The sequence below is a fragment of the Stenella coeruleoalba genome (assembly GCF_951394435.1).
Source record: "Stenella coeruleoalba genome assembly, chromosome: 20".
NCBI lineage: Eukaryota > Metazoa > Chordata > Mammalia > Artiodactyla > Delphinidae > Stenella > Stenella coeruleoalba.
Genome location: NC_137166.1, coordinates 12,166,974 through 12,188,327, shown reverse-complemented (window position 1 = coordinate 12,188,327; position 21,354 = coordinate 12,166,974). Strand labels below are relative to the sequence as shown.

General features: G+C 45.2%; 2 protein-coding genes across 2 annotated transcripts in view; one reads left to right on the top strand and one right to left on the bottom strand.

The window, feature by feature from the left end:
• The first annotated feature begins 4,905 nt into the window (after nt 1–4,905).
• On the top strand, nt 4,906–16,574 carry GABARAPL2 (GABA type A receptor associated protein like 2). The gene is made up of 4 exons (XM_079908282.1): nt 4,906–5,098; nt 5,430–5,485; nt 6,636–6,808; nt 15,695–16,574. Exons 1-4 carry the CDS (start codon nt 5,065–5,067, stop codon nt 15,783–15,785), a joined length of 354 nt encoding a protein of 117 aa, XP_079764408.1. The 5' UTR covers nt 4,906–5,064; the 3' UTR covers nt 15,786–16,574.
• Nucleotides 14,095–21,354, bottom strand: part of ADAT1 (adenosine deaminase tRNA specific 1) — a 45,320-nt gene continuing 38,060 nt past the window's right edge. The window contains exon 9 of the mRNA XM_079908280.1: nt 14,095–15,262. Coding sequence (XP_079764406.1) covers nt 15,238–15,262 — 25 coding nt within the window. The 3' untranslated portion in view covers nt 14,095–15,237. The remainder of the gene's footprint in view (nt 15,263–21,354) is intronic.

Here is a 21,354-nt window from a genome sequence, read left to right as displayed (position 1 = left end):
ATCTATGTTATGATTCTGCCATTATACTGTACTTATGCTTTAAGTGAATGTCTTTCATTTATTTAAATAACCAGGAGACTTCCCTAGTGGTCCAGAGGTTAAGACTGCACTCCCAATGCTGGTGACTGGGGTTCAATCCCTGGTCGGGGAACTAGATCGGTGGCTGGGGTTCAATCCTTGGTCGGGGGACTAGATCCCGTGTGCATGCTGCAACTAAGAGTTCACATGCCGCAACTAAGAAGCCCACACACCGCAACCAAGAAGTCCACATGCCGCAACTAATGATCCTGCATGCCGCAACTAAAGATGCTACAAGGAAGCTCCCGAGTGCTGCAACTAAGACCCAGTGCAGCCAAGATAAAAAAATAAGTATTAAAAAAAACTCATTAAAATAAAATTTAGAATAGATGGTTCTGATGTTGCTTCCTGAGGGTGGCTCTGCTGTGAGGAAGGAGGTGTTTGCCTCCAAAGCTCCTTCTTTCAGAAGGAAACACATGCTGTAGCTGGTGTCAGCTTAGTCACTGCTGAAACGGAGGTAACTACTAAGAATTTGGGTGTATGAAGTGCTTCAGCCTCCTCTGAGATGCCATGAGCTTTGCAAAAGTGTTTAATAATAACAGATACTAATATTTACTCTTTGTTCCCCTGATTTGAGGCAACTACTTTTTGTGGTTTTATTTCAATTCTTGACAGAATATTAAATTTTTTTTAAATGCTAAAGATTTGTCTATATTGTGTCATTTTCACACATTCTTGACTAAGAACTGACGTCTCAGTTTCTATTTCCATAATTTTCTTGTGTTTTATGCAATTTACCTCCAAGGACAAAGAAAGTCGTTCTCTAAAAACTATGCATTTTAATCATATTTTACGGCTTCCCTGGTGGCGCAGTGGTTAAGAATCTGCCTGCCAATGCAGGGGATACCGGTTCGAGTCCTGGTCCGGGAAGATCCCACACGCCACAGAGAAAAAAAGCCCCTGCGCCACAACTACTGAGCCTGCACTCTAGAGCCTGTACTCTGCAAGAGAAGCCACGGCAATGACAAGCCCGCGCACAGCAACCAAGAGTAGCCCCCGCTCGCTGCAACTAGAGAAAGCCCGCGCACAGCAACGAAGACCCAATGCAACCAAAAATAAATAAATAAAATTAAATTTTAAAAAATCGTATTCTACTCCTTTCTATAAGCGCCCATTCAGGGTGTCTTGAACCAGGTTAGAACTCCTGAATGTTTGCTTCAACATTTTCCAACATTTCTTTCACCTTGGCATTTATATCACCAAACCTTTGACTTCCCAGTTCCCTCTTCCAACTCCAGGCTTTGTTTCTATCTGTTAAGGAAAGTTTACAGTTTGGAAAATGCACCCTTCTTTCTGAAACATAAAATTCACATTCTCTGTGAAGTCTTTTTTAAAATTTTTATTTATTTATTTAGGCTGCATTGGGTCTTAGTTGCAGCACGTGGGATCTTTAGCTGCAGCATGTGGGCTCATAGTTGCGGCATGCAGACTCCTTAGTTGCAGCATGCATGTGGATCTAGTTCCCCGACTGAGGATTGAACCCAGGCCCCCTACATTGGCAACGTGGAGTCTTATCCACTGGACCACCAGGGAAGTCCCTCTGTGAAGTCCTTCTTGATAAGCCACACTTGGCTTTGTGTCAGCCCCCATTGTCCTAGCCATCCCTCAGTATCCATGTTCACATACCTTTGAAATTTACTCTCCATGTTTCACAAGTTGGTGAACGTGTAATTGCATATATGTATTATCCTATTTCTCCTTCTGACTCACCTCATCAACTGACAACCCTCTCAAGGAAGAGATCCAGTGTCCTTAGAACATTCAGTAAGCTAAATATAATGACCCAATAGGTAAAGAAGGTGATGCATATCATCAAGGCAGATCAGAGACACCAGTTAGAATGGTGAACTGGAAAAGGACATCAAGAAGGTAGGTAAAGATAGAAGACAGACACTGCACATCATTGAGACCATCAGATGACATACATGCCTGTAAGCTGGTGAGCAGCGGATCTCTCCCCTGAGAAGTGTACTGAGTTCTTCCGGGTGCAAGCTGGTGTACACATGCTTTGAACTAGGACTCAATGGCCAGCTCTGTAAAGGGAAGCAGGGGGTCTTCGGTCCAATTTCTATCTCCTTCACTGATTCATTATCAGATGGTGAATAACCATCTTCATTCCTCAGTGTTTAGCTCTATTCGCAAAATAAGTATTTTCATTTTTATACTCACTCTCTAGCGGATCTCTAGTTCGATAGTTTAAATACTTCTCTTTTGAATTTGAGACTCATAGATCCATCTACCTACTCTACATCTTTACTTGGATGTGTCTCTTGGGCATCTTAATATAACCAAAACCAAAGCCTTGCTTTGCCCCCCGCCCCGCTGGCTCCACCCTATTCCAGTACACCAGTACATGGCAACTCCATTCTTCCAAAACCGTGACTTAGACTCATCTCTCATCTCACATTCAATTGACCAGCAAATTTTGTTGGATCTACCTTCAAAATATATCTAGAACACAGCTGCTTCCCACCACCTCCACAGATAACTTCTTGGTCTAAACCAACAAAATCATATACCTGGATTATCACAATAGCCTCTTAACTCTTCCCTTGCTTCCATCCTCAACCCCCTATAGTCTATTGTCTACACAGAAGCTAGCCTGATCACTTAAAAAGGAAAGTCATATCATAACACTTTGTTTTTTTAACATTTTTATTGGAGTATAATTGCTTTACAGTGGTGTGTTAGTTTCTGCTTTATAACAGAGTGAATCAGTTATATATATACATATATTCCCATATCTCTTCCCTCTTGCGTCTCCCTCCCTCTCACCCTCCTTATCCCACCCTTCTAGGTGGTCACAAAGCACCAAGCTGATCTCCCTGTGCTATGTGACTGCTTCCCACTAGCTCTCTATTTTACATTTGGTAGTGTATATATGTCCATATATACACTACCACTCTCTCACTTTGTCCTAGCTTACCCGTCCCCCTCCGCATGTCCTCAAGTCCATTCTCTAGTAGGTCTGCATCTTTATTCCCGTCTTGCCCCTAGGTTCTTCATGCCTGTCACACTTCTTAAAACCCTCCACTGGGACTTCCCTGGTGGTCCAGTGGCTAAAACTCCACGCTCCCAATGCAGGGGGCCTGGGTTCAATCCCTGGTCCGGGAACTAGATCCCACATGCCACAACTAAAGATCCTACATGCCGCAACTAAGACCCGGCGCTGCCAAATAAATAAATACTAACAAACAAAAACAAAAACAAAAACCCTCCACTGACTTCTCATTTCATTCTAAATAAAATCCAAAGTTCTTCAAATGGAATTCAAAGCTCAACTCACTTTTGTTCTAGATCCCTTTGATCTCACCTCCTAACACACACCCTCTTATTTATTCAGCTCCAGCCACAAGGGGTTCCTTCCTGTTCCTAGAATATGCCAAACCACTTTATCTAATATGCATTTGATCCCACACATCACTCTCTAGTCAAGCACCATGTTTTATTTTTCTAAACAGCACCTATCATTACCCAACATATTTTTTTTTGTTTTGTCCCACTAGAATGCAAACTCCGTAAGAGTGCAAGTGTTGTCTGTTCTGTTCACTGCTTACCCCCAACACTTAGAACAGTGCTCCTATATGCAACAACAATAATTTCTAGGTATGAAATTCAAAGGATTTTTCATTTCATTTAAAACAGGCAAGAAACAAACACGGATTTTAGCTGCTCAGACACACAGTCTTAAAATATCAAAAATAATTTCAGAATAAAGCTAGATTCCACAACATCCATCAGGAGTTTCAACCGAGGAAATGATGAATGACAATGTTCAAACAAACAGGCCTGTCAGATGCATCAGAATCACAAGCACGTGGCAAGGATCATGTGTCCCAATTAAGTGAGTATCTTGTTCCGTATTCACCAGCTCATAAACAGATGATGAACCAGAGCAGATTGCCCTGATGACTCTTGGAGGAAGAAAGGAATGACATCACTGGAGACCCTGAAGGCCTGTGCTCAGGCAGATGGCACACACACACACAGCCTAGGCTGTGATTGCTGAACCCCATGCTGAATGGCAAAGAAACCCGTCTCATGACCAGCTATCAGGGGAATTCTCTGAGCCAGGCAGTCACCTCTAACTCTTCTGCCAGTTAAGGCGAAGGGGGCTCTTTGTGGTAAGTGTGATGTTACACTCCTCAAATGCGTAGTTATGATAGCTTTTCTTAAATGCTTATTCAAACATTTATTCGTGAATAAGGGAAGGAAATGGGATTTGTTTAAATTCAGTTTCTAGGTCCAATGCAACCTATTATGGCTGTCCCCAATACTGAACCACCGGGTTGTCATCAGTACCCCACCCCACACAGTCCCCTCAAACTAGTCACAGCCTCCAGATTGAGCCCCGAATCTGTAACCACTCCAAACAATACTCCCCAAAGTGCCAATGCCCGAAATAGACCCCCTGCCATCACCAACCACCAGAGAACCCTCTTCTGTCATCCATACCTACAAAATCCCCCTGTTGTCACCAACGCCCCAGGCAGGTTTCCCTAATGAATAGTCCTCTATAAGAGCCCTATCCCATCAGCCAGAGCCCCACTCACCCCTTCCCCTTACCAACGTCCACCGAGACCCCACTCCTGTTACCAGTTCTCGAATATCCCCTCCCCATTCACCAATATCCCTCACGGACATCTGTCACCAACTCTGTCATCCCCACTCCGCCGGCAGCCCTTCTCAGCGCCCTCTCCCGTCCCGCCCCTTGACATGCGGCCCCGCCCCTTGACATGCGGCCCCGCCCCTTGGCGCGGCGTCCCAGCGAGCGGCGCCGGAAGCTCCGCCCCCTGAAGGTTGCTAGACTCCGGTAGCCGGAAGTCCCGCCTGCCGTGTAGTCGCCGCCGCCGCCGCTACCGCTGCCGCCGCCGCCGCCGCCGCCGCCGCCGACACCGCCGCCGCCGTCGTTGTTGTTGTGGTTGGTGCGCTGAGCTCCGCGGCTCCGAGAGCCGGCTGCATCCTTTCCCCGCTGCCGCCGCCGCCATGAAGTGGATGTTCAAGGAGGACCACTCGCTGGGTAAGCGCTCGGCCATTGGCCCCGCCATGGGGGCTGGGGCGGCGGGTGGGCCCCCTCCCCCACTCGGGCCGCCCTGGGTTGGGCCCGGCGGGGCGGATGCCGCACTCTGGTCTCGGGTCGCCGAGGTCCCGGCACCCCTGGCGGCTGCCCACCCACCCCGCGCCGACCTCTGCGGGACCTTCCGGAGCCAGTGGACCGGGGACCGAGGTTGCCGGGACGCCTGAACGAGGACCTGGGGCGTTCGCAGGTCACGGTGGGGAGGAGGGCCGGGAGCTCGGGACCCGGCCGGCCGGTCAGGCGCGACAGTCAGCCCGGTGCGTTTCTCCCATAGAACACAGATGCGTGGAATCTGCGAAGATCCGAGCGAAATATCCCGACCGGGTTCCGGTGAGTGGACTCCCCGCCCCCTCACCTCGCTGTCACCCTTGCTGTTTAGGACCCGTGATAGGGCCCCAGGCCATTCAACAGTTGACAAGTTTAGATTCCAGTCCCAGTTATAGTAGTAGATGGGCCAGACTGGGTAAGGGACCAGCTGGGGCCGGGGCGTGAGGGGCTTGAGTTGATGCTGTTCAGGATGCCTCAGTGCTGAATCTCCTGATCTAGGCCAACAAGCTGTCAGAAGCCTCTGGGCTTCCCTAGACAATTATGTAATAAACGATGTTCTAGGACAGGGCAACAGGTCACAGCCACTTTGGGGAATGGTGGTGGAGGGAGACTTTCACTTTGGTCTTGGAAGTGGTACTTTAGTCTCAGGACATTGATCTTTAACTTTGAGCCTCCATCTTTACCTGACTTCTAGTTCCCTTTTCTCACTCTGATCTTGACATCCTTTCCTGACTAAAAAAAAATCTGAGAAGCCACTTCTAGTGGCTTGTGTTTAATCAATGATACTTATCCTGTATTTATCCTATGGTAGGGGAGATAGTTTCTGTAACCCTTATTTATTTTTAAGGACATCCAGACCTGTTATTGTAGCTTATTGCTTGTGAACAGTTCCTTTGGGGAGGGGGCAGGAGGGATAAATTTGAAACTTAGTTCAGAGAGAAGCAACAGGCCAAATGAAGAGCTTCGTTCTTGGCTGGCTGGGCTTGCCAGTCATTCCCATTAGTCCATCCATTCTCATTTCCTGTGTTCCTTGAGATCTTAATTCCTCTGTAGTGTGAAGGCAGATCCATTCTGTGGTCCAGCCTGGAGTAACAGGCTGTAGAGGAAACCCTCACCAGATATTTTCGAGTCTGCCCAGACAAAATGTTGAAAAGCTTTGTAGTGAGGGCTGTGTTTCTCTTATGCGTGCTGACATCAGGGATGAGAAATATAATAGTTGACCACAGAAAAGCACTTACCGTTTCCCTATAACACATTTATATCAGTTCTTAACCTCCAGAGTGTGTGGTTTATTAAATCAGGGGCATATTTTCTCATGTTATGCAGTTTCCCAAACACCTCCTTGCCCACACACTGTTCATCAGCTCTCCACCAATGCAGGGCCAGAGCCTCACATTAGAAATCTAGTCCTGACCTTTCTTTACTTTCACAGGTGATTGTGGAAAAAGTCTCAGGCTCTCAGATTGTTGACATTGACAAACGGAAGTATCTGGTTCCATCTGACATCACTGTGGCTCAGTTCATGTGGATCATCAGGAAAAGGATCCAGCTTCCTTCTGAAAAGGCAATATTCCTGTTTGTGGATAAGACAGTCCCACAGTCCAGGTGAGAGCTGTTTACTGCTATTGGCCATCTGCTTGACTGCTTACAGAACTCAAAACTTTGGAGGTCTGAAAACTCTTAGAGGTCCTGACGAGAAATCTGATTTTTGTGCTCCCTGACATCAGGAGTTCAAGGAAAACAAGAAAGGGCTTCAATAGGTGGGTGTGCGCTTTGGGTTAAAAAAACAGAACAAGGCCCGGACTTAAATATCATCATTTCTTTTTTTTTTTTTTATCCTCAAACACCCAAGAATCCTTTTAAATAGTTCAGGACTTAATTAGGCTTAAGCTATCAGTAGAACTGAAGCCTGAAACAAGGTTTTCTCCAAATGATCCATGAAATAAGTCCTGTCGTTCTTCCCCAGGAGCTTGTGGTCTCTGCTGAGGCTCAGCTTCAGTTAATCACCCTGCCTACTTGCTCGCTTTCCAGGCTCAGCTCTGGCCACTGTGAGAGTACCCTGAGAGCAGCTGCCTGATCCTCAAGTACGTGGAAATGGCTGCTGGCCAGCAAAGGGCTCTGAGGTCTCTTTACAGACTTACACCTCTCTTGGTACCACCTGCTCTGACTTTCAGAGTAACCACCCCCTTGCTCTTGCTCTTGTGCTGCCTGGAAGCAATCTTTGGGATAACTTGGGGCCTGAATCTAGGCAGGGGCATTACAGTTCCCTTCTAGGTAGTTGACAGTCTGACTTTAGTCCTCTGTGGAAAGAGGAAAATTTTCTGGCTCAGTCTGTATCCCTGGTCAGTCCTTTCCTATTACTGATTTGAGTACTTCTAGGCCCCTCCTCTGAATGTGAATTCCTGGCTGCATCTCATCTTAGTGACCCAAACTAAGTTTCATTTGTTATCCCCCCAAAAATAGTACTTCTGAAGCTAAGGCTTTAAGAACTCCTGGGAACTAGCCCAATGTGGCCAAAATATGTTTCTTTTGAAAATCCTTGAAAGCTCCAGAAGAGGCCTAAGCCAAGTTCTAGTCCTTTTCCTATGAAAGGTAGACAACTCTGGCTACTTTTTGGTCTGATTTTCTCTTTCCCAGTCTCTACCACCTCCACCTCTTGGTGTTTGGCAGAGTATAAGGGAGAAATGGAAGGTTCTTCCGTTAGGCCAAGGTTCTGCTTGAGGAGACAGGCCAGGTCCTGCCTAATGGGTGCCATTGGTTTGCTTACAGCTTTAGCTCAGGAAGCTGCGGTGTTGCCAGGGGTGACCTGGTCATCCCATTGGGCTCTCCCAGCCTTCCTTCGCAGGCCTCTGGGCAGTGTGGTGCTAGGTACACTCTTCACTAGGGAAGGCTGGTGAAGCCCTGGGCATCTGTGGTCACTCTCCACTTCCCTTCAGGTAGTGGGGGAGGTAAATCTTCATTCATGCCACCTGCAACTTCTGCAGCTCCTTGGTGGCCCTATGTTTTCTCCTTCCTGGTGGTGGCTTCTTATGGGAGGAAGTAGGTGACTAGGATCTGTGGCATTGAGTTTTATTTTCCTTGATTCTAATCCTCTGATACTTCTTGAAAGAAATGAAGCAGGCTTCTGGAGACATTAAGATTACGTTATCTAGCAATTAAAATGGCTGAAGATTTTAACTAACGCCCTCTCCCCCATTATCCCTGAAATATAAATAGAATTGGAAATGAAAAGTGATTCTCAGGGCGGCAGAGGCTGCTTCAGGGCCATTTTCTCTCTAAGTTTTATTTGCCTTTCCAACCTGGTAAGAATCCTCCCTGAAACAGATTACACCAGTGACCCAAGTCACTAACCAGCCCCTCTGCCCAGGCTCTTCAGCACCCTTGGACCCAGTTAATGACTTCCTGCCCCATATTTAATGTACCAGTTCTTTGTTTGTTTGGTTTTATTCTTAAAAACAAATTTGCTTATAAATAAAAGAGGCATGTGACATCATTGGCCTTTATGCAACTGATGGCTTCACAAACAAAATTGCCAGTCTCCTTCCTAAAGCTATTGTTTGACTCAGTGTTGCCATTTCCTCCCCAAGGCAGTAGCAGCCTCTTACGTAGCACTTTTCAGCCTCCTTAGGGAAGCATGGAGCCTCCTTTAACCTTCAGCCAGTGCTTGCAGCCTTTGGAGAGTGGCTGGGGAAATCAGAGTTGAGAGAGGAGGAGCCCTCCCCCATACCGTAACAGACAGATCTACACAAGGATAATTTACGTCTGAGGCTGAGCGAAAGTAACTTCATTTGTTCCTGCCTTGGAGCGGAACTTTGCAGGTGACCATCACGTAAAATAACGTGATTATTGTTTGAGTAGTTAGTATTAAATATTGATTCTAGAAATAGAGACAGAAGCAAGTCTCTAAGAGTTTTACTTTCAAAATTCTGAGTTCTCTTTTTTAAAAAAGGGGAAATCTCAACTGCCTTTTCCCATTTCCCATTGAAAAGTTGAATTCTCTGCCTAGGTGCCTGCATCCAGAATTGGGCCAGAAACGAAGGGAAAACTATGCCTTGGTGCAGACAGGACTTGAGAAGGAATATCAGTGTATGTTTCCCAGTCACAGCTTTAGAGGGGAACCCAGACGTGGCAGTGGTGCCCACCTTTGGTCTTTGTTTAGAGCACAGATAAGAGTCTTCTTAATCCCCTGTCTAAAATAGAAACAGGAGTATATTATTAAATAAAATATATCTAAGATGTTATAACTTGGGAATGTTATATTGGGAAATCCGTCCTGTTTAAGATTATGGTGTTTAGTTGCTCCTGGCTCTTAAAGAGGTACTAAGTAAAAGAAGTTGTGATGTCTTACAGTCCAGACTTCATTTAGAAAGGTGCTTAAAATGAAGCACATTTGATCATTTCTGGGTAAATACCTCTTCAAGAGCAGGGTTTATCTTAACAGTGGAATAGAGTTTATTTATATCAGAGAAAAATCTGATAAAAGGAATAAGCAGTAGTTAATTTTTGTATTTTAGAATCTTGGGCAGCCTTTAGGGCCATGTTAACGTTCACTCTGAGGCCTGTGCCTTTCCAGGATCCACAGCAGTGGCCGTTGTCCTCCCAGTTCACCCCACCCACCCTCCCCCTGCTGGGAAAGAGATAAATCCAGATACAGTGGAAGCACGTGGGGCGCAGAGCAGATGGATGGCCGGGTGGCCCATCAGCCCAGCCAATTCCTGAGTCAGGCTGGACCCCACAGCCTCCGCAGCCTGGCCTTGGCTGGGCCCAGGGGAAGGCTGTGCAGGGATAGGGCATCCACACAGTTCTAGGTCAGCCTCCCCCAGTTCATAGGCTGGTGAGCAGCTTGAAACTGGCGTGCCCTCAGCAGCATGGCCATTCCTGGGTGTGGATCCTTCTGAAAAGTGCCTTTATTATTGGTTAGTTTGTCTAGACCGGTTTATCTTGAATGGAAGTGTAGGGGACAGGGTTTTAGGGGGCAATTTAGGTTCACTTCACTCAGTACTTCAGGGTCCCACCATACCTTTAGCTTGGCTCCATGGCTTAAAACTGCCACTGGCTTTCCCATTTCTTCCCTTGTCAGACTCAGAGCTTGAAGGTGGCAGTCCCCTACCACCACTGCTCAGCAGCCTTCTTCTTGGATGAGTGTCTCTTTGCTTTCAGATCCTCTGCTGCTCCAGTAGTGGCCCATCTGGTGCTGTGTGGCTTGGGCCTCTGGATTCTGAGAGGGGAGCCCGACTTCTCAGAGGTGTACAGAACTTGTCCTAAAGGAACACACCAGCCTTCTGCTGTATGCTGCCTGCTGAAAAGGGGCACGTTTTGCATCCCTGCCCTTCCACTTGGCTATACTTTTTTTTTTTTTAATTATTTTGTGTCCCTCATGACTTTTTTTTAAAGAGGGCTCTTTTTTAAAAAATTTAATTTAATTTAATTATTTATTTTTGGCTGTGTTGGGTCTTCATTGCTGTGTGCGGGCTTTCTCTAGTTGCGGTGAGTGGGGACTACTCTTCGTTGTGGTGTGCGGGCTTCTCATTGGAGTGGCTTCTCTTGTTGCGGAGCACGGGCACTTCAGTAGTTGTGGCATGTGGGCTCAGTAGTTGTGGCATGTGGGCTCAGTAGTTGTGGCTCGCGAGCTTAGTTGCTCTGCGGCATGTGGGATCTTCCCGGAACAGGGCTCAAAGCCGTGTCCCCTGCATTGGCAGGCAGATTCTTAACCACTGCACCACCAGGGAAGCCCTTGGCTATTTTTTTTTTTTTCTTCTTTTTTTTGGCTTGGCACCCTGCACCCCACTCCACAAGAACCAAGCCTGACCCAGCGTGGCCTTGAGTGCTGCTGCCTCACCAGACCCTCTCTCCTGCTTTCCCTCCCACTGCCCGGGATCCAGCTTCCCTCCTGCCGCCTCAGCCATCAGCGACAGCGACACCCTCTCCTCCCCTCCCACGGCTCCCCACGCCAGGTCGCTGCACCAGACAGCGGGTAACCGCCTTGGCTATTCTTTTAATGGGACTTTTTTTTCTTTTTAATTTATTTTATTATTTTTGGCTGCATTGAGTCTTCGTTGCTGCATGTGGGCTTTCTCTAGTTACGGCGAGCGGGGACTACTCTTTGTTGTGGTGCGCGGGCTTCTCATTGCGGTGGCTTCTCTTGTTGTGGAGCACGGCTCTAGGTGCGTGGGCTTCGGTAGTTGTGGCTTGCGGGCTCAGTAGTTGTGGCATGCAGGCTCTAGAGCGCAGGCTTAGTAGTTGTGGCGTATGGGCTTAGTTGCTCCATGGCATGTAGGATCCTCCTGGACCAGGGCTCGAACCCGTGTCCCCTGCATTGGCAGGTGGATTCTCAACCACTGCGCCACCAGGGAAGCCCCTTAATGGGACTTTTAAAAAAAGTATTTTTAAACTATATTTGTAGCCCTGCTCTTTTTTGGCTCCAGACCAAGTTATTCTGACTCTGTATGTGTGTGGCCTGATCCCACACGTGCTGTTTTTGAATTATACTGTACAGATGCGCCAGTCTTCTTTCTCGTCACCTAGAGAAGCCTTGGAATCAGGCGTTCAGTCACGGGCTGCTGACTGGAGCATTTAGCTCCCAGTGTTGAGCATTGTCAGTTTTCAAGTTCCTGCCCAAGGGATACCCTGAGTATAAGGACACTGTGCTACTGCCAACTAAGTAGAGTTTCCACATGACACTGCGTGGCAGAGAAAAGGAGAACAGTGAAAGGGCTCTTAAAATCATTAGGCACAGCCATCTAATTGTAAAATTACAGGATCTGAAGGACCTGCTGCTCAATGTGTGATACAGAAGCTGGCAGCAGTGGCCTTCCCTGGGAATTTGTTAGATAGAAATGTAGAATCTCATCCTTGACCCAGACCTTCAGAATCAAAACAGGCACTTTAACAAGACATCCAGGTGATTCCCTATGCATGTTTGTATGTGTGAGAAGTGCTATTCTAAGGGAGGTCTTCACAAAAGGTACAAGAATGCTGACATTAGGTCATTAGATCTAGTTGTGTATTCACATGGAGGCAGCACAACTTGGTGGTAAGAATGTCTCCTAGCTTTGTGATCTGGCATGAATTAGTTAACCTCTCTGTGCCTCACTTTGTTTTTTAAATTAACTTATTTATTTTGGCTGTTTTGGGTCTTTGTTTCTGTGCGAGGGCTTTCTCTAGTTGCGGCGAGCGGGGGCCACTCTTCATCGCGATGCGCGGGCCTCTCACTATCACGGCCTCTCTTGTTGCGGAGCACAGGCTCCAGACGCACAGGCTCAGTAGTTGTGGCGCACGGGCCTAGGTGCTCCGCGGCATGTGGGATCCTCCCAGACCAGGGCTCGAACCCGTGTCCCCTGCATTGGCAGGCAGACTCTCAACCACTGTGCCACCAGGGAAGCCCTGTGCCTCACTTTTATTATCTGAACTATGGATTATGGTTGTACCTGCCTCCTAAGATTGTTCTGAGGGTAAAGAGTTAATACATGTAATGCACTTAAAACAAGTGCTTGGCACATAGTGTTTGCTATTATAATTAGAATTTTTATGATCAGCCTTTATAGCTGCTAGGGCACTGTTAAATTTATAAACCAAAGTTTTACTTAAAAGACAGTGGAATCTGAAGACAGAAAGCCACATGATTATGGGTCCTCCTCCCCCAACCCCGTCAGTCTCAGAGCCTGCCTTAGACAGTAGTCGTTCCGTGGTCTTGTTCACTGCAGACAACGTTCAGAGTCTGGGGTTTATAAGCTCCTCAAGTATTTCTAACTCGGCAGCACAACTTAGAGTCACTGCCCTTGGGCTTGTAACTTGCTAGGAGAAGAGCAGAACTTAGTCTGGCAGATGGAACCAAACTTGACATAGGCATCAAGGTGTGGCTGCCGCCTTTGAATTGCACACAGTGTCTGCTCCTTCCAAACCCCTTTGGTAATGATAGTGGAGAGACTGTAGTTCAGGTCTTATCACGGTCACCCTGGACACTTGTACCAAGCGGGGCAAGAGAGTTGTGGCAGTAGCGGTAGCTGTTTTCCCCTTTGCCTCATTCTGAGGATTCTCAGGGAAAAGCTGGGTTCCTCAGGGCATTCCTAACCACCAGGGTAAAAGTCTTCTCGAGAGACCCCCCGCTACTTGTTCAAGCCCTTTGCTAGTTGCTGGTTCTTCACTCCACTTCCTGGCTCACTCTACTTCCTAATCCCATGCTTTTAAAGATAAGCATCTCCAAAACAAACAAAGACAGACAAGCATCTCTCCCTCTGGCAAGGGGATTGTTTCTCAACTTGGCTGCCTATGGAATCATCTTGGGCATTTTTAAAAAACTAATTAATTTATTTTGGCTGCGTTTGGTCTTGCTGCGCGCGGGCGGGCTTTCTCTAGTTGCGGTGAGCGGGGGCTACTCTTCATCGCGGTGCGCAGGCTTCTCATTGCGGAGGCTTCTCTTGTTGCGGAGCATGGGCTCTAGGCGCACAGGCTTCAGTAGTTGTGGCATGTGGGCTCAGTAGTTGTGGCGCACAGGCTTAGTTGCTCTGCGGCATGTGGGATCTTCCTGGACCAGGGCTCGAACCCGTGTCACCTGAATTGGCAGGCGGATTCTTAACCACTGTGCCACCAGGGAAGTCCCCATCTTGGGCATTTTAAAACTTACTGATGCCTGGGTCCTACCTCCAGAGATTCTGATTTAATTGGTCTGGGGTGGGGCATGTCTTTCAAGCTCCCCATTGTTTCTGCTGTGCAGCTGAGGTTGAGACCTACCACCCACCACAGGTGTTCTCATGGGCACGTGTTCCTCCCTCTACCTGCTGCCCCCCGAGTCCTCACACGTTCCAGGGCAGTGTCGTCAATAGAAATGGCATGTGAACCACATATGAAATCTAAAATTCTCTAGTAGCCACATTAAAAAAAGAAAAACAGGTGAAGTTAATTTTAATAGTATTTTTTTTATCTGGTATATCCAAAATGGCATCATTTCAACATGTAGTCAAAATTGAGATATTTTACATGTTTTTTTTCATACTCTGATACTTTGAAATCTTGTGTATGTTTTACACTTACAGCACATAGCAATTCAGATGAGCCACATTTAAAGTGCTGAACATAGTGGCGACTGCATTGGACAGCAGAAATATAGGACATTTCTATCACAGGAGAAATTTGTAGTGGACAGTGCTGTTTCAGGGAGTCCTTATTTTACAAATTCCAGTTAGATCCTCACAGGAAGCACGATTTTATTGTACAAGATGCCAGTGACAGGCCATTCTGTATTCATACTCATCCACTCCTACGTTATTACTAGTTCTCATCTACCCACACAGCCGAACCAGCTAAGCTTGAAAATGGGCAGGAAGAGTAGGAAAGGAGAAAAACTCCCCTTTATAAGTAAATGTGGTCTGCATTCCTGTTTACATGGTGGTCCCATACAGCTGCCAGGAGCAAAGCAGCAGCATGGGGCAGTCTTTGCTTCACCAGCTTGAGGCCTCCAACCCCTCTTTATCTACCCTCTGGCCCTTGTTCTCCTGAGTCCTGCATTTAAGCATCTGTTAAGACCTGTCCGGGCTTAGTGACCTCTGTCACCTCGGGGGCCGGCTCTCAGACTGCTTTGTCAGTGCTGGTTCTGGTTGACCCCACCACGCATGGTCATGCTGAGGTTTAGCACATGTCTGCACCTCCTGCTTATCTCTAATAGAGCAGTCATGTGGCCAGAGCTCACCTGGGGCTCCAGGTGTTACTAGTCTTACTCTGGAGCCAGTGCACCTCAGCTTCATGGCAGAGAACTAGATTAGGTCTCCCCTGCTGCAGTCTGTTTTACCGCTGAGGGAAAGCCAGCTCTCCCACCCACACATGTTTAGTTTGAGCAATATCTATTTCTGGAGGGTTCTTAGGAAGCTTGGGCAAGACTTCTTTGGATCCCAGATACAATATGAGAGCTTTTTGCATTACATGTGAGGAAAGTAACTTCCCTTCGATGACGCCGATGCAGATCTCTGGGGCACAGGGTTTCTGGCGGGCGAACTTCCACAGGAATCAGCCCCCTCATTCTTTATCATGCTAGGTACGAATTATAAATCTTCAAATAGACCAGCCCTGAGGAAAGGAAAGCACAAGTACTCGTCCTTACCTTTGTCTCTCACCCACACAGGGATGGGCCTCTTAGACTCTTATTTTGCTTATTAGCTTTTCTCCCTAGCCCCCCCCCCCCATTCAGAAAGCATTGCGAAAGCACTAACCAGTACTAACCAACCACATCCACCCTAGGAGCTAGAGCTGGCTTCTGAAGGAATACCTTGGTGTAAGGGTGAGTCAAATGGCCTTGCCTGGGACAGGAGGATGGAGGTTGATTCTAGTCTTATCTACCGATTCCCAGAGAATTACTTTTTATCACCTACCACCAAAGGTGTGACAGAGTAGCTAGTTTAAGTAGTGAAATTCCTTATCCTCAAGCCATCTTTCTCCCAACACGTAGACTCAGTAATCAAACCCAATTCTCAATGTTGTTTTTTGTTTTTCTCTTTCAAGCCTAACTATGGGACAGCTTTACGAGAAGGAAAAAGATGAAGATGGATTCTTGTATGTGGCCTACAGTGGAGAAAACACTTTTGGTTTCTGAGGGCCAGTGCTGGGCTAGGTGCACCATTCCTGCTTGTGTATCTTGTAAATAGCTGGCCATTTTCAGTTACTATACCAGAACCTCTTAACATAGACCTATCAGTGCATTTGTAACTGGATTTATTTCTTAATATATTGGAAGGTATTGTTTCCTTAGACTAGTAAATTATCATACAGAGTTTTATTTTGAGTTTTTCTTTTTGTGCACTGTCCTCATGGCTATACTCTCCAGGGAGCTTGTTCCTCTGGGAATCTTATTTAACGAAGATATTTCCATATTGAAGAGAGGTAGGTGGGAATTAAAATGAAAGGGAGGGAGATGATGCATTTATTCTCGATTATGTTTGAGGTGTTAGATGGCTAAGTATTAAAAGCATCCAAATTGAATCCTTAGCAATCAGAACACTTGCTTCACTAGATTTTGCCAACTGCCAATCATGTTGGACTGAGCTAATCTGTTCCTCTTTCTGAAACTGTTAAGGTAAATAATTAACAATAAAACTTCCTCTTATAAAGGCATTGCAGTGTGACCATGTCCTTTATTCACCTTCTCATAAATGGGTCAGAGAAGCAGCTTCTACACCTGCCAGGCTAGGAGGAGGATTTGTGGGGCCTATGGCAGCACGGCTGGGCACAGGAAGCAGTGGTCTGTGTCATGAGGAGGGAACTTTTTTTTTAAGTGGTTAATATATTCACATGATTCAGATGTCAAGTCTCTTTAAAAAGGTATACATGGAGAAGTCCTTCTCCCACCACTGTTTTCTGATTACCCTAACCGTCCACTTTTTGGGAAACTACTTGTACTGGCATCTTCTTTCTTTTCAGAGTTTGTTTTTGCAAGTTCAGTTAAATATGAATATATGTCCCAAATGTTTTTTTCTTATACAAAAGAGAACACATTATATCTATACTTAAGTACATTGGTTTTTTTAAAAACAGTATATCCTAGTGATCTTTCCATATCAGTTCATAGAAAGCCTTTAAATTTATTTTAGTATCGCATTGTGTGGATATATCATTATTACTGAAACTGAACAGGACCCTGTGGGGCTCCTGGGCACAGAAGCCTTTACGTGTTCCCCGTTTCTTGTAGGGAATAGACTCCAGCCTCCATGACCTTCCCTGAGTTTCGAAGGGCAGATTCAAACAGTTGCTGATCAGGGAAGGGAGGGGATGCAGAGACAAGGTGGTAGGAGCAGCCAAGAAACAACAGTGTAGCCTTGGGGGAGGTCCTGGTTCCAGGTCAAGGGGTACACATAACACCTTTGAGCTCTTTACAGAACTAAAACTCCCAACAAATGGAAGATGTTAGCATTCTTCATTCCAGAGAAGACCACCTGAGGCCAGATTAAAGGAACCAGAGAAGCTTATCTCAAGAGACCATCTGAGGCCTGGGACTGCCCTGGTGGTCCAGTGGCTAAGACTCCTTGCTCCCAACGCAGGGGACCTGGGTTCGATCCCTGGTCAGGGAACTAGATTCCCCCATGCCTCAACTAAAGATCCCACGTGCTGCAACTAAGACCCAGGCAGCCAAATAAATAAATATTAAAAAAAAAAAGAGAGAGACCACCTGAGGCCAGATTAAGGGAAACAGAGAAGCTCAGTAGGAGGAGACCACCTGGGGCCAGATTAAAGGGATGCAGGCCCTGCACACACCCTAATCTTATGGGCAGCTCTGCCCATTGCTATAAAACTCCTCACCAAATCCCCCCGGGGTTGGGATACACAGTTTTTGAGGCACGAGCCCACTGTGTCCCCCTTTGCTTGGCAAAGCAATAAAGCTTTTCTGCTTCACCCAAAACTCTTGTCTCCGAGATTGAATGCAGCACTGGTGCACAGAGGCTGAGTTTTCAGCAACATTCCTAACTAGTGCCCTATTAACGGCATTTGGGTGGTTTGAAGTCTTTTACTATTACATACCGTGTTGGAATGATAACCATACACGTTATATGTACATGCATTCATGGTGCTGCTTTACAACCACTTTCTACAAATGAAAATTCAGATTTTTCCAGGCCATACATTTTATGATTTCTCACAAATTAGATGTGTAGGCTTGCCACTACACAGATGCATCTAAAGGAAATGCTTATTTACTTCTCTAAGTCTTCCCCAGACTGTGGCTGGAGGCTAAAGCCATTACACAGATCATCAGAATAAAGAAACCAGGTATCATCCAGGGATCTAAGAACATGTAGTTAAAATGACTATCCAATTTTCTACTGGGGAAGGAATAAAGAGATTTAACTTCATCTTTACCAAATTATGTAAGCAATCCCTCCAAGTACTCTACTAATGTCAGCTTTCCAGATGGGATCAGAAAGCCAACTGTTTTTCTTTTAAAAGTAGTTTATAGTTAGCATTTATTGAGCACTCACTAGATATACCAGATAATTTACATACATTGTTGCAATTAATCTTCAAAAAGCCCTTACGAGATAGTGTCATTCTTGCAGCCAGCCACACTGCCAACGAGTGGCAGAACTGAGACTCCAAACTTGAGATTTAAGAGAAAAGACATAGCTGGCAGTGTCATTTTGTGATTTTTTTTTTTGTTCCTATTTACAGTATGTCTCACACTGTGCTAGACACTGGGGAAAATATGAATAAAGCATTACCCCCTACTCCAGAAGCTTACAGTCTGGTGCTAACCAACACATAAACAATTACAAAGCACTGTTCTAAGTGGTACGTAGAAAGTATTATTGGAACAGAGGAGAGAATAACTGTTACCTATAAAAACTATTCAAGCAGCCTTATTTTTAATAGCAGTCAATAAAAATGGATTTGTTAATATTGCTTTTAAAATGCAACAGATGAGTGAAGGTTTTTTTTTTTAAAAAAGGGAATTCCTTGGCAGTCCAGTGGTTAGGACTCTGCACTTTCACTGCCGAGGGCCTGGGCTCAATCCTTGTTCAGGGAACTAAGATCCCACAAGCCACGCAGTGTGGCCAAAAAAAAAAAGTTGCACGTAGTCTCCCCCGACTCTAGTCTGTAACAGACACTAGTAAGATTTTACAGATGAATTTTATCAAACTATGTAAGGAACCTTTAATCCTTTCTTAAAATTTCAGAGATTAGGAAAAGGGAATAATCAAAAATTAATTTTGAGACAAAATCTCAATGGCCAAAACTTTATGAGAAAAATTATACATTGATCTCATCAACATAGAAAAATCCTAAATATTAGTAAATAAAATTCAGTAGTATACCAAAACAATCATGACCAGGTAGCACTTAGCCCAAGAATGGGTTATATAGTTCATCATTATGTCTATTAATAAAACACCAATTTTTTTTTTTTTTTTTTGCGGTACTTGGGCCTCTCACTGTTGTGGCCTCTCCCGTTGTGGAGCACAGGCTCCGGACGCGCAGGCTCAGTGGCCATGGCTCATGGGCCTAGCCGCTCCGCGGCATGTGGGATCTTCCTGGACCAGGGCATGAACCCGTGTCCCCTGCATCGGCAGGTGGACTCTCAACCACTGCACCACCAGGGAAGCCCTAAAACACCAAATTTAACAAAGGAGAATGTTGGGCTGTACCCCGCAGGCCTTCAAGGCCTGTACTTGCCCAGCCTCAGACTGAAGAAAGAGCCCAGAGTCAGTGACAGAGACATCAGTTGTTTAATGGATAGGGGATCATACACGTCCGGAGCAAAAGGGTCCTGGAGTGACACTCCACTGTGGATGGCAGACAGCAGGCAGGACATGGCAGAAGTCCAGGGAGCTGTGTGTGGGGGGGAAGGTTACGTGTTATGGGGAACTGATGTCAGGTTGGCTCATCCATTACCAGGGAAACCATCAGAGAGGCATGTCCCTCAAAGCCCCTTTGATAAAACTAGCAGGGTGGAGCTGTTTTGATATAAAGATTAGAAGAATCACTAGCTGGGGGCAAGTACATAGGCAGTTACTGATTAGGCTCTATGATTAAGAGGGAAGGTCAGCCATGTGAGTAGGGTGTAGGTGAAGCAGGGACTGGTTAAGCAGGGGATGTACAGAGAGCAAGAGAACAAGGCATCCTGGATGGCTGATCACATGGCAAAAACTATATGATCATGTCCTAGATGAAGGGAAAGCACCTGAAACAACTCAAAACCTATTTATAGTTTTTTATTTTTAAACTTCTTAGCAAATTAAGATTTCTTTAATTTGATAAAGGGTATTCATAAAAACTCTATAGCAAATACGTACATTAGTATATAAAGCTATGGTGAGTATGGCAGTGTGGTACTGACAATGGGATAGGCAAATACTTTAATGGAACAGAACCCAGAAATAGATCTGTGTATAAAACATGTCAGAGGTGGCATGACAAGTCATCAGGGAAATGATGAACCAGTTAACAAATGGGACTGCAGCAATTAGTTACTTATATGGTAAAATTTCAGAGGCATTCCTATTAAAAAGAGGAACTAAAAAAGGAAATCTGAAGGGTGAACTTTATGGTATGTGAATTATATCTCAATGAAGCTGTTGAAGTCTGCGATCAGTGCTTTTACTCAACTTTGTCCTGGCATAAAACGAATATAATGAGGAAATGTAAATGAGAGGCATAAGAATCAGAAAGGAAGACTAAACCATAATATATAGACAGTGATAATCCACATAGAAAAATCTAAGAGAACCTATACAAATTAGAATAATAAAGTTCTCCATAGTTGCTGGATACAAGATCAGTTACAAATATTGATGATGTTTCTACACACCATTTGTAACCAGTTAGGGAATATTACAGGAAAAAATTTCAGTTTCAATAGGAGCAAAATGTATAAGTGCATAGGAATAAACTTAATATAAGATACACTAATATACCATATTCCAGGATGAGAACATCCAATATGGTAAAGATGCATATTGCCTCCAGGTTAATCTGTGAGTTTAATGCAATTTCAATAAAAATCCCAATCAGTATGTGTGTGTATGTGTGGTATCTGACAATTGATGGTAAAATCCATGTAGGAAAGCAAAAGCCAAGGATAACCAAGAAGTGTTAAGAAAAACAGGCCAGGGAGATTTGTATTAGCAGTAATTAAGTAATTAAGACTGTGCCATATGGCAAAGAGACAGACACATAAACCAGGGAACACAACAGAAACCCAGAAACAGATCCATGTTTAAAACATAGCTGTATTTTGGGAATTCCGTGGCAGTCTAGTGGTTAGGACTCTGCACTTCCACTGCAGGGGGCACAGGTTCTATCCCTGGTCCCGGAACTAAGATCCCCGCAAGCTGCGTGGCCAAAAAAAAAAAAGGCAGTACTTTAAAGTATCTGGAGTGAAAAATCAAAGGGGAAATGATGAACTAGTTAATCCATTATTTAAAACTGGTTATATATACATGAAAATAGATTCCTATACTATATAATAGGATTATAAAATAAATTCAAGGTGAATTAAACATCTAAAGCTGGAAAAGCAAAACTTTAAAAAGAATGAAATAATGCCATTTGCAGCAACATGGATGGACCTGGAGATTATTATACTAAGTGAAGTAAGCCAGACAAAGACAAATATCACATGATACCACTTACATGCTGAATCTAAAAAAAAAAAAAAAAAAAAAAAAGTGATA